Below are 14,119 nucleotides of genomic sequence, written 5' to 3'. Positions count from 1 at the left end.
ATCATCATCAAAACCAAGAAGAACCTTGTTAGTAAAAAAGGTCTATCTTATATACAAACTCTCTTTTTCAACCATCTTCTCCTTCTTTAATTTCAAGTGCTCCTCTTATATTTGTTTAGGTGTCAAAGATATAAGAGTTATAGATCTTCCATTCATCTCAAAGGAATACTTATTTGTCACTCCATCATGCATAACTCTTCTATCATACTGTTATAGTCTACCAAACAACAAGTGATTAGGTTACATTGGCAGAACATCACATAACACCTCATCATAATATTTACCAATAAAAAAAGCAACCAAAACCTGGTTATTCACTTTCACTTTCACTTCACCATCATCATTGAACCACTATAATTTATAAGGTATGAGATGTATGGTAGTGTGCAAGTTTAAGTTTCTCACCAATTTAGTACTAGCTATGTTAGTGTAACTACCACTATTTATAACTAAGCTACAATAGGTCCCTCTAATATACAAGCTCTCCTTTTCAACCGTCCTAACATTAAATTATCTTCGCTCAGGTTTATTTTGAACCCTACCATGATCATTAGCATGTTTCCTCTCCAATCTTTCAAACCTATCTCCGAATTCATTGGCCATCTGATCCATTCGCTAATTCATAACGTGTACCTGAATTACTATTTCATTGTCTCCTCTCTATAGTGTCATGTTGTTACTTGCCTATGATATCTTCGAATATGAGAATTGGTTAGGTGACAAGAAATATATAAATTTCTCACCCACTCTCTCACAAGTTTACACTCCTCTTGTGTTTCACTTAAATATAGACTTTTCACTTAAATACGCTCGCTATGTCTTTTTCCTCTCGTCTCACCTTTCTTCGGATCCTGCGGAACTGATTCCAACACCAAATATAATAGCTTTAACAGCATATTCAAATACATGTATATGCATTAAGAACTAAGAAAAATATGAAAACAAGCAAAGACAAAACTACAATTATAATTTCACGAGTAATGAGCGAATTTGTACAAAAAGTGGATGTTTTTGAAGACGTGAAAGAAAAAAGATGCAAAGGTTATAAAAAAAAATTAAATGACACGTAAGTATTTCAATTATGATGTTATGATACTTTCATAATTGAAAAATAACATAAGCGAAACAAGTTTGAATTACTAACGTGAATTAGACCCATTACGATAAGTTCCAATCCTGAATTTAGCTCCTATAGCAAAAGAACTCCAAATGATCTCAAATTTGATGGGTGTCATTAGAACCTTAAAACCTAGTATATAAAATTTTATAATGCTCTAAATTTATTGGACCTGAAATTCCTTTCTGATATGAATCTGACCTGTTACAACAAGTTTTAATGCCGACCTTGGTTACTATAGCAAATGATCTCCTAATGAGCTTAATTTTTATATGGCATGTGATTAGTACTCCTAGAACCAGTATATAATATTTTAGATTTTGATTAATTGGTTTTGTCCAAATTCAAATTCTCTCTTTGTGTACTATGGTAGATTCGACTAAAGTGACTTTTGAACGTTCTTTTTCTTCTTCTTTTTTTACTCTTTATTCTACTTACATATTCTAAGACAACAACAAACTAAAATCATACATTTTTTTAACTAACCTAGGCACAAAAATACTAAGCTTTAGACGAGAAATAATAAAAAACTGAATTAAAGACAACTAAAGCTAAGGAAGCTGAAACTAACAAGAAGAAAATAAAGGATATAACCTGATTTTGGAACCTAGTTTTGATATCAATTGATGCAGAGCTCTTGATCAAGTGGTCAAGCAACCCCTAACAAAGTAGATAACAACTTGAAAAACTAAAAATCAGGTTTTATAGAACTCTGACCTAGAGGTAACCCTATACCTAATAACCAAAGGTATTGAAAAAAAGCTTGGACCTAGAGATGACTGTATATCTAAGAACCTCAAGTATGTAAATGATACCACGAAGCTAGTTAATCTTCGATAAGTCAGTATACGATCTTTTTCCTAGCAAAGAAAGGTTATTTTTCCACAAAAAAAAACTCATGTTTATTCTTTAATTTACTATAAAAATTTACAGTTCAAAAAAACATAATATAATATCCTCTAACTAACACTAATGGACCCCTTTTGGGTTGCAAGATAATGTGCCTGAACTAGTAATAACTAGTTTAAATAAGATAATAAAAAATTTCTTCATACTAAAATTCCTCCAAGTAGACCGATTCTTCAATTTTCGCACATTCTTGGCAAATTTCAGTCCTGACTTCAATCACATCGTTCTCTCTCATCAGGATGAATTACTGGGCCTACCATATATGGTTTGAAAGCTTGAGATGTTTAGTTCTATTCTAATATGAATCATAAAAAAAAAATTCATCTATAGCTCTAGATATGTCCCAAACAGTACATAAAGGTCTAGTCTAGAAGATTTGACAAGATTTGTCTAGTAACTTTTACCCTCTGAAATAATATGTTCCCAAATTCTATTTAACCTGAAATTTACCACAATATAGTTCCATGTTTATAGTATCTCCCTTTAAAATTACAGCTTAATCTGATAAACGGTTTGAGAGATATTCCTAACTTTGAAAAATTAGTCGTGACATTGTAAGGTCAAATTTGGACCTAACTTAGTTCGTAACAGCTGATACATTTAATGGTTCCAAAGGCAACATGGATGAATAGTAAAAAAGTAGTTTGATTAATAAAAATTTATGATAACTTTTTTAAAAATTTAATATTCAAACAGAAACATATTGGATTGATCTGAGCCAACCCAGGTTAACCTCTTAAATTTGTGACCTGGATTATGAGACCATGATAACTTCATATAAAAAAAATTAAAAAAATATTATGAAGCTCAATTCCCAATCAACTCAATATTGAAGAATGGAAATGAAAAAAAATTATTAATAAAATGACCTGACTTAACCTGCCAAACTTGTAACATGGATCATGAAATTGGGATAACCTTATAAAAAATAAACAAAAATTAATTTGGATCAACCCGTGTTAACTTGCCAAACCCACGATCAATGTCATGAGACTGTGATAACCACATATAAACCAAATCAAAACAAATTATGAAGCCCAATTATTGAAAACTCATTGTTAAAGGTTGAAATTGAAAAAAAAATCTAAAAACAGAACACAATAAACGACCTGAGTCTACCCAGGTTAACCTGTAAAACACATGACTCGAGTCATATGATTAGGATAACCTCATAGAAAACAAATCAAAATATATCATGAAGCCTAATTCATAATTAACTCCATGTTGAAGGATGAAATTGAAAAAAAAAATATCAATTAAAAAAGACAAAAAAAAACACGAGTCAACTAGGTTAACCCGCCAAACTCATGACTCAAGTCATAAGACTACGATAACCTCATAAAAAGCAAACCAGAATAAATTATGAAGTCTAATTCCCAATCAACCTAATGTTGAAGGATGAAATTGAAAAAAAAATGTCAATTAAAAAAGATAAAAAAAAACTCGAGTCAACTCGCCAAACACGTGATACGGGTTATGAGACCGAGCTAACCATATATAAAGCAAACCATAATAAATTATGAAGACCAATATCCAATAAATAAAATGTTAAAGTATAAAATTAGAAAAAGAAATACATATTTAAAGAAAACAAAACCAAAGGCAAAGGCAAAGGCAAAGGAAAAAAAAAAACAATATTGAAATGAATAGTATTATGTGAGGTGATGCACAACAAAAGCACTACCTCTTTTAGTTTATACTATAATTTAGATTGAATAATTTTTTTAAGTACCTATTGCACTTTGACCGATACAATATATGCCTTGGTATATTTTACCCTTTATGTACATTTCAGCTACAAGGTTTTCATATGCTTACAACCTTACACACAGGCACACATATACAGAGAAGCAATAAAATTATACATAATTTTTTGTTTAAAAAACATTGCATTATTGGTTAGTCCTCTATAGGATTGAACAATCAAATTCAGATTTTAGTTTAATGTTTTTTACTGTCCAATTTTGCGCTAACAAACATAACTCTTAATCTGACCGTTTGATTGAATTGAAATTTTACTAGAAGTTTCAATAGGTATTTTTATATATTGATTGAAAATTTCAGGTCAATCATATTTTGAAAAGGCTTTAATTAACTACAAGATCTTTTTCTTAAAGGCATTGTAGGTATGAATGTTATGTCTTGCAATGCCAACGTGGTACTCATAAGTGAGGTCTAGCTTATACCAGTTAGGAAATGGTGGCTGCAAAGGCACGAGTGGTACCAAAGCTACCTATATGATACTTAATAGCTTTTGGTACATCGATCATGGGTAATGGTAACAGGGGTAGTTGTTCTTGGATTCTTTGGTAATTTTTCTTTGTTATGTGCTCAATTTGATTATTGACTTGGTTGGTTTAAGTCTTAGGTTTCTTGGTGGGAAATAGAGAGTTAAAATTGATATGCTGGCAATCTGGGATAAAGAGGATAGAGTGTTATAGTTCTAGAAGTGGTTTGGTTTACCTCTGTAGCCACATTTGATATGATCGACTCTTTTTTTGCTTCCCTTGAAAGATTTTTTTTCTCAGTAGGCATGGAAATTCTTCCACTCTTTATCCCTTACTCTATACGCTTAGCCACGACCACAACATTAATGAATTGTTGTGTTAAACTACCCATCATGTGCTTGTAGTATAATGCTTTGAGCGTATTTACGAATAAGGTAACCATCTCTTTATTTAAAAGTGAAGGATGTACCTATGTAGCCAAATCCCTCCATTTTTTAGCATACTCTCCCATGTATTTTTTGTCCCTTTTCTCTAGATGAAAAAAACTGGTTCTACTAGGGGAAATATCCATATTGTACTTATATTGCTTGATGAAAATGTCAATCAGATCTTTTCATCTTTAAATCTTTGTGTTATCTAGTCTTATGTATTAGCTTAGCGCTGCTCCACTTAAATTGTCCTAAAAAAATGCATTAGTAGGTTTTCATCGTACACTACTTCTCTTATTTTGTTACAATAAGACTTGAGATAGGTGATAGGGCATTAGGTTCCGGTGTATTTGATGAAATTAGAAGCATGGAACTTCTTTAGTGCAACCACGTTCGGGACCAAATAAATTTACATGACTTAAATGGGATCATACAAATATACTTCCTCAGTAGCCCTTATTCTGGCTTCCAATGCTTCCATCTTATCCTGATTAATATCTTCATATGATTTTTTCTTATGAGATTCACTAATGAGTGTATCTACAACTATAGGGGCCAGTGTTGGCATTGTTGTCTACACAAATGCTGCATTATACTAAGGTTTTTAACCTTGTTCGCCAATCCTTTCCTAGGGTTGATTTGTTGCTTGATTCTAAATAAAAGTGGCAAACCAATTGGATGGGCTCACCAGAAGTATTTCTAAGTGTTTGCTCGAGCATGCGAACCATGACCTTCAGGGAACCCAACTCTTCTTAGAAGTGGGCATCATGGTAAGTGCGTTCTTCGTCTTCCATATTTCTTGTTAAAGTCGAGTGTTGTAAACTCTACGGATTTGAGCTTTTTTAAGGACCTGTATTTCAACCTGGAATGCACTCATTTAAACTCTAAGATATGAAAGTATGCATGCTTATGAATGCAAATATATGTACACATGTATCGGATATAGATTAACTTGTTCGAAGAGCTAATCCATGACTTTCTTATTAAGTACGAGCGAAATCCATAGTCTGATAGATTTGAAGAGATCTTTCCTAAGTCCTCGAATTGGTTGAACTCCATACATATTAGAAGGTACTATAAAATAGTGGGTTTAAACCCTTTTCATTCATAAAAAACAGGTAGTTCATACAAGGAGTTTACATTATGGAATAAGACTTTTATACATCTCTACTCATTCCCAAATGACACCCCTATATTGGCTACATTTTTTTAAAAAAGCTAAAACCTCACTCAAATACCCTTCATAGTTGCCAATATTATTACAGATCATGGAGGCCTTCACTCACAGCTCATTTTCCTTCAGAGCCACCATACCAATCAACTTGTTTATCTGCTCATTCTTGTAGTGGAACAAAGTGTTGTCTTGAAGCAATGCATTGTTGCTTGTAGCTAGTGACTCGTTGTTCTTATCCAATATTTGAATTATCCTATCTAGTTATTGAATTTGGTTCCTAGCCCTCTAAAGTTCTTCTTATTCAATGTTGAGCTCAGTTATCTTCATGTTTAGTTGTACATCGGAGTGACTGATGTGATCATACCAATCTTTGAATTTTTATCTCAACTCTTCTTCAGATTTTAGGTTTTGTTCTTTCAGTTTCTTCAACTCCTCCTCTTAAAACTCTAGCTTAGACTGGACTATAGAGACCCAATCTCTCAAAACATTTGCTCTATTTTGATATTCTCTTATGTTTGACTCGGCTACCTTTCTTGCTTCTCTCTCATCATCAGCTTGGGTCTTGTATTGAGCTCTTAAGCTTCTTTCTTCCTCAATACTGAGATTAGCCAATCTATTCTTTTCCTTTTCAGTCTCCAACCTCATTCTTTTGTGATCCATTTCTTTTTTCAAAAAAGTTATCAATCCTTTGTCAGATTGTCTCCTGTCCTCATAACCCTTTTATACAATTACTAGTTCCTTTTTCAACATCACATGCTTGTTTACTAGATTATCATACTTGGTCACTCTTTTCTTCAATTGCTCTTGGATCTCATGCATAATTTTCTCAAACTTCATGGCCATCTCTTGATCGTTATTTTCCCATTTTAATTTTTGCATTAATATAGCTATTCGTTCATCCTTCTCTCTTAACTACTAGTTTAAGAAGGCCTTCATCTTTTCTTCTTCAAACAACTGGTTTTCTAAGAATTTTTGCTGACTCATGTTATTACTTAGCTCAATTCTCAGCTTATCCAACTTATCTTGCAGCTTTTGTTCGTTGTTGACCCTTTTTCTCACCCTTTTTCTCTTGGGTTTTCTAGTGACAAATGATCTTGTTTTTTTTAACTACCATTTGGCTTTGCATTCCTGTGCTTCTAAGTACCTCGAATAATCCATCGCTTCTCCATACTAAGTAATTAGGGTTGACTAAGGATTCCCCTTCCTGTATGACTGAAAATGAGAGTTTGTATGTGAAGGAGAAGTTTATTTAGAATATTTTCTTTGCTAACAAGACTATACAGGGTTCTGATGGTGATCATTTGTTTTGGGTTGAAGGTGATTTATTGCCTTTAGAGGGTGTTCTTCATGTTACAGATTCAAGGATGAATCCTCTTATATTTAGAGGGATGATACGATCTATGCAAGAGTTGAACAATCATATTTGGATTTTAGAATAATGTTTTCTATTGTCTAGTTTTGAACTAACAAGCATACATCAAAATTTGATTGTTGAATCGAGTTGAAATTTTATCAAAAGTTTCAAGAGGTATTGTTCTATACTAAATTAAAATTTCAAGCCTATCAGATTTAAGAAAGACATCACGATATAGGTCATAATGTGTTGTATGAATTTTTTTATGTGTTGCCTTTTGACTTGTGGATTTCTTATTTGAAAATGATTTTTTTCCTAATAATACAAAGATATTTAGCATTTTATTTTTGGAAGTTTTCTAATTCTACAAGGATCTTTAATGAACAACAATATAGTTTTTAAATGTGGCAAATATTCTTTATTTATCCTAGCTACTTAAGGAAATGAGAGCTGGAGTACTTTGTTTGTTTTAGACTATTTAAGCTTGTTTCATGAAGAACTATATTTATTATTAGGGTTTTGTATCATGTTCATTGTTGTGGACTTGTTTGACTTTACCTTTAATTTGGGTTCATGACAACCCATTAGTCATTACTTAGGGTTTATTAAGTGTTTTGAGCTTTATTTTTTTTGGATTTTGTTTTGGGCCTCAGATCAATTATCCATTAGGGTTATTTAGAAGGACTATATATGTTTTTCATGGTTGTCAAATTTTGACAGCCTTTTGTTATTGAATAATTCAGGTTTTTGCCAAGTGCAAAACATGCTTTTTGTTTAGTCAGAGATCAACAACTAACCTATCATTGTATAACTGACATTGTGGCGTCTTTGTATACTTTGGGTTCATGTTTTGTTATAAATAACGGGTTCAAGTTTTTTTCAAATACCTTGAATTCTTAGATACATGGCTATTTTTAGGTCCATGTTTCTTTTCAAACCTTAATTTTGAATTTCTTGGATTGTTTATCAATTTTGTTGTGGATTTCTGAATATTTATATCCCACGGTTTCGCATCAATAGCTTCCTTCGTAACATTAATCTTGTGATTTCCTTCCTTCCGCTACAACCTGCACATAGCATCTGTACAAATGGTCGTACCTGTGAATTGGACTATTAGTATCAATACCACGGCAGTTGTGATCAAGAACATAAGAACGCTTCATATCTTTTCTCCATCGTGTGAGAATATATCGCGGCGGGATCTCCTCCAAGCCATTTTGGTTAAGAACATTTAATGCATGCCTACATAAATAAACAATCCACAAGCACAAAGAACATCCCTAGTCTCCCGCTTGCTTTCTTCAATTTCAACTTGTTCTTTGACAATATATGTCATCACCTGCCCATCAACATAAGCTTGTCTTGTTCTAAAACAGGAGAACATGCCCTCCACCTCCCTTACGAATCTCCTCAAGATTTTGTTTGTGTACAATTTTGACAGCTGCAGCTCCAAGTAACATCTTGGTTTTAGCATAAAACTTGAATTCCTCAAATCCATATCAGCCAAGGATTCAAGCCGATGATTTTCCTGCAGAGCTTTGATCATAATTGTCCCAAATTACTTTGAGAGAAGCATGGCTATCCAGATGTCCTTCAAGAAATTAAAGATGGCAGTCTCATTTTAGTGCAGCAGTAACATTCCTGCCAGTGTCTTTCGAATAAGCTGGAACCCCTTTTTTCCTGTCTTCGTGTAATGCTTGGATCCATCTATGATCCCTAATTCCATGACGCTGTGTCATCTCTTCCCAAGCAGCTTCAAATTCCTCAGGCTCGAGGAAGTAGTGAACTACTCTATTCAATGATACTTGAGTTGCTTCAAAATAAAACAATTCTCCCATAGTATCTGGAATTCCTTGCCTGATACGTGACAAAATAAAACAATGAGAAGCTCTGGGGAAACATCAGCAATAGCAGTTTGCGAGGTTCTACATTGGTCAGTGATGATAGCTTGCGGAGGACGTCCTAACATGCAAGTAAGCCATGCCCTCTACAGCCATGCATATGATTCAGTGGTTTCACCGGCAAGCAAACCGAAGCCCAAGTGGATGGCATGGTGGTTTTCTCCAATAAATGCAACCAGTGGTGCTTCAAATTTGTATGTCAAGCACACAGTGTCACTTGCAATTACATCACAGAAATAAGCAGATGCAACCCTAGACCTTGCATCAGTCCAAAACAAATTTCTCATGTATCCTTTCTCGTTAAGATCTACCACGTAAAAGAAGTTGGGATCTGTAACTGGAACAGAGGTTTGAAGAGTAGAGGAGTTCTTATTAAAATAAATCATTATTTCTTATGTATGTATGTATGTATGTATGTATGTATGGTAGTGAAATTAAAATAAAATAAATGAGGGGCCAATATGAAAATATTGTAAGGAGCAATTTAAGGTTGAAATAAAGAGAACCCTAATTCAGTCCCTAACTTGTATACACATTCTCAATTACATTCTAAACTCTTACATTCTTATCACTTAGGCCCCACATATCTCTTGTATTTCTCAATTGAGTCCTTTTGTTCGTTTCTATTAATATTTTCAAACTAATGGGATTTTTTTTTAACTACATCTAATGTACATATTCTATGCAATAGAACGGCATCATTTTAAATAAAGATTGATAGGAAAATTAATGAATATTAATAGGACTTGCTTGAGAGTTTTCTATAACAATTGGTACCAAATTGGTAAACATGATACATTTGTGATCCAATTTAGACGAGTACATAGGATGGGGACTAAATTGAGGTATTTCTACAATAAACCAAATAGAGTTACAACTAAAATACGTGAAAATACAATGCCAAATTCACTTAAAATTAAATCAATAAAAAAGAGATTATGCATATAGTTCATTGTTTTAGATGTTGAATTAGTAAATGCATGAACGAAAATCTAAAGAAGTAGGAAAAGGGAAGAAAAAATAAAGTATAAAACATTAAGGAAAAAAATAAATGAGATTTCTTTGTTTAGTTTAGGTATTTTCCTCAAAAAAATAAAATAAAAAAGTGAAGGGAAAGTTTCCATTACTTGAGAATATATAGTATATAGATTGAAAAAAAAAACTAATTAAATCTCACTATTTTGCAACCATGCATAAGTCACATATAAATAAAATGTTATTTAGCTTATGATGTAAATACCTTACAGGTTGCTAGAGACTTTACTAGTTAGGTTGAAGCAAAGATGGGAGATGAAGAAATTGTGTATTTTACACTCTACAAAATAACAGGTACAAGCCAACCCTCAGCAAAATGGAGAGGGAGGAAAATCATAGAAGACTGAAATTATTTAATCAGCCATCACCTAGCTACCCTATGGTTCCAATGCAGTAAGGTAATGGCAACAAGAATTTGGAGACTCTGCTCCTCTTATTGTTTTTGTATAAAGAGATGCTCACCCAACTCAGAATCCCTAGTCTTGCAATTGCAAGACCAACAGTTCAATCTTGCCACCCTACCACAGCCCTACAAGACTGCAATTATATTTACAGAGAATTTGCAGCAGCTTCCTATGGCGGGATTATGCTTGCTTTTCTTCTACCTCACGAACCCTATTTTGCGACTCTTCAAAAGCTTCTAGTGCGACACTGTAATGTTCAAGAGAAATCACCCCTTCCTCCACAACTTGTAAAGCACTTCTATACAATTGATTAAACCATTGCATATGATCGGTAGAATCAACATCATTGGAACTATGGTCTGGAATATACAAGCGCTTGTAATCCTTTTTCCATCGTGGCAGTATATACTTACATGGGATCTCCTCTACTCCATTGAAGTTAAGCACACACAATGCATGGCGGCATAAGTACCCATAGAAGTTGAAGCAACTGCAGATGCAACGAACCTCTCCTGCACTTCTGTTGTATAAAACCTCAAAGTCTCTAATTTCCCTCCTATTACTCTCACCCAGAACACGCTCTTTGACCAAAAATATAATGATTGGCCCGTCAACGTGTATCTGTGTGGTGCTAAAACACGAATACATTTCTTCCACCTCAAATTGGAACTTCTTGAATATTTCCTTGCTGTACAACTTCGACAGCTGCAACTCAAATGAACATCTGGTTTTCAAAGCGGGGCCTACGCTTCTGGACTCAATATCTGCAATAGTTTCTTCCTTGTGCTTTTTTTGTAATGCTAATTCATACTTGTCCAGAAATTCTTTTAAAGGAGTTTGTTTATGCACGTATCTCTCAAAAAATGGATTTAGGATCTCACCTGACCGTGAAGCGGACATTCCAGCAAAAACTGTGTCTTTTAAATAAACAGGAGCCCACCGAACACGATCTTCATATAATGACTGAAGCCATTCATGATCACCAACTCCAAATCGCTGGACCATAAATCCCCATGCTACTTCAAATTCAATCACTTTCAAAGTTTCATAAACTGCTTTCATAAACGCTTTTTTTATAGCATCATAGTGGCGCAATCCTCCCAGTTTTTCTGGTACTCTTTTCATGATATGCGACAATCCAAAACAATGATGAGCTCTTGGAAACGCCTCTGCTATTGCGGTTTGCAAAGTTCTACACCTGTCTGTAATAATAGTTTGTGGACTGCAACCTGACATACATGTAATCCATGCCTTGAACAACCAAATATAAGATTCAGTTGTCTCGCCTGCAAGTAGGCCGCAGCCCAGCAAAACAGACTGGCTATGGTGATTCGTTCCAACAAATGCCACCAGTGGGATCTCAAATTTACTTGACAAATACGTGTTGTCAATATAAACAACATCACCAAAGTAACCACAAGAAGCCCTTGACCTAGCATCAACCCAAAACACATTTCTCAGATGCCCCTCATCATTGAGATCCATCAAATAAAAGAAGTTTGGATTCGTCAACTGCATCCGACAAAAGTAGTTATAAATAGCCTGTGCATCACCCCTTTTAAGGTTCAGTTGATCAGGAAGTTCAGAAAAATTCATAACATCTCTTGCATTCAGACTTGAGTTCCCATTACCTTCTGAATCTATGACAAGTGCTCGATACAACTTAATGGTACGTCCCTCAGCATCTGAATTACTTGAAAGGGACTTCCTTTTGTTTCCAGTACTCACCTTCTTAACAGGTCTGTATATCTTAGCCCCTAACGAGTGGTTGTGTTCAAGCATGACCTCTAACACCCTCCACCTCTTGGAGTCCGCCAACCTCATCCTTACCATTGCAGGACAACCAGTTCTTGTTTCCTTTCTTAAACGATTGACATCTTTAATTCTTTTAAAACCCTGACTACTGCAACAAAGCACTGCACCATATTTCTCCCGACTATTCCGCTTGAACCACGAGTTCTTCACCCTAACACGAAATCCCACTTCCTTGGCATAACAGTTGTAATAATTGTAAGCATCATCATAAGACTCAAACTCCATCCCAACCGCAGGAGCAACAAATTCCTTCTTTTCTTCAGTCCCATCATCCAATTCTTTTTCCTTCTCATTCAATTCACCATTAGTCAATCGCTCATTACTACACCCTGCTTCAGCCATCTATTATATCACCAAAAATAACATGATGAAATATTTAGGCTCCAATCAATTACTTGTGGGAAAGTTTAAAATTTTTCCAAGAAACAGAAAACTAAAGAAAATGCATTTACTAACTAAAAATGAAAATGCATGTTTCTTGAAAATTCTCCATTTTTTTAGAAAATTGAAAAACACCATCCCTTGCTTCCTCTAATATTTTATGCTAAAGAGTCCCTTGTTTTTTTTTTAATTTAATAAAAATGTTTCCTTAGTTTTTACAAAAAAAAAGAAATTCTGAGGGTAAACACGACCTAAATCATCGAATTTGTTAAATTTTGGTAAAATCCTAGGAACCGAAAGACTCAACCTAATCAAAAGTGAATTTCACCGAAACAAAGGAAATCTGTTTTTTTATTTGTTTAGAATATTTTTCTTTTGTGTGTGTGGATATATATCACACTTCCGGAACCGAAACAAAAGGGATCGGATATATTAAAACAAACCCTAATAGATGAAAGAATAAGCATAAATTGAAAGCAAAAGAGCTGGGGAATTATGAAAGCACTTACCGGCTGGGAACACGGGCTGATAATCCGGTGACCTGAGAAAATCGCAGAGGCGACTGTGACTGTGACTGTGATATGTAAAGGTTTTTGGTTGGTGAAAGCGAGAGAGCTGGACGGGTGACTTTAGAATTTCCGTATGTTAGATCGTTTCCGGCTGGTTTCTTCCGGGTGTTATCAAGTCAGCCGCTGCGGTTGCGCCACATCTCTGATAGCAAATAGGGAAGACGTCCCTTCTACCACACTATTGTTGACAGAAGACTTTTTTTTAATTATTATTATTATTATTATTATACAAGCTAGTCGGCCGCTGTGGTGTGCAGGATAAATTTATTAAATTTAATGACTTTACCTTTTAAAATCTTAGTAAATTTAGTCATTTTACATAAATTATATATAAAGCTAAAAAGCATTGTACTTTTATGATTACTGTACATTTTCTTTTAATTTATGGTGGATTGCAGCAATGTATTTTTAAAAGAAATTTACTTTAATTTTTTAATTTTTATTTTGTATGATTTAACCTTTTGGAGCTCACATTACCCTGGATTATATATTTTTTTAGAGGAGAGGATTGAATTGAAAGTTAAGGGATTGAAGTGAAAATCTCGGATAATATGGAGGGTGGGTTGAAAGTTTCGTTGAAACATTTATTTTAATCCCCTATATTTTTAGGTATAAGACGATCAGTCCCTTGAATTTCAAGACAATATATTTTGGTACCTAAATTTATTTTCCTCTTTTATTGGTCCTTTTTTTTTTGGAGGAGAGGTAGGGAGTCGTTGGATTTCGGTCTAGAGAGAGAAAGTGGTCGTTGGAGAAGATTTCGGCTATCAAAATGGTTGATTTTTATGTTAAAAGGTTCCATAT

The 14,119-nt window shown here is 34.1% G+C and overlaps 1 protein-coding gene across 1 annotated transcript; it reads right to left on the bottom strand.

Annotated features, from left to right (window-relative positions):
• Positions 1-10,305: 10,305 nt before the first annotated feature.
• On the bottom strand, positions 10,306-13,522 carry LOC18096697 (protein FAR1-RELATED SEQUENCE 6). The gene is made up of 2 exons (XM_006385236.3): positions 13,256-13,522; positions 10,306-12,707 (listed from the first exon to the last, which is right to left on the bottom strand). Exon 2 carries the CDS (start codon positions 12,705-12,707, stop codon positions 10,731-10,733), a length of 1,977 nt encoding a protein of 658 aa, XP_006385298.1. The 5' UTR covers positions 13,256-13,522; the 3' UTR covers positions 10,306-10,730.
• Between the last annotated feature and the right edge of the window lie 597 nt (positions 13,523-14,119).

This window comes from Populus trichocarpa, chromosome 3, assembly GCF_000002775.5.
Source record: "Populus trichocarpa isolate Nisqually-1 chromosome 3, P.trichocarpa_v4.1, whole genome shotgun sequence".
Classification (NCBI taxonomy): Eukaryota; Viridiplantae; Streptophyta; class Magnoliopsida; order Malpighiales; family Salicaceae; genus Populus; species Populus trichocarpa.
This window is presented reverse-complemented; position numbering and strand designations above follow the sequence as displayed.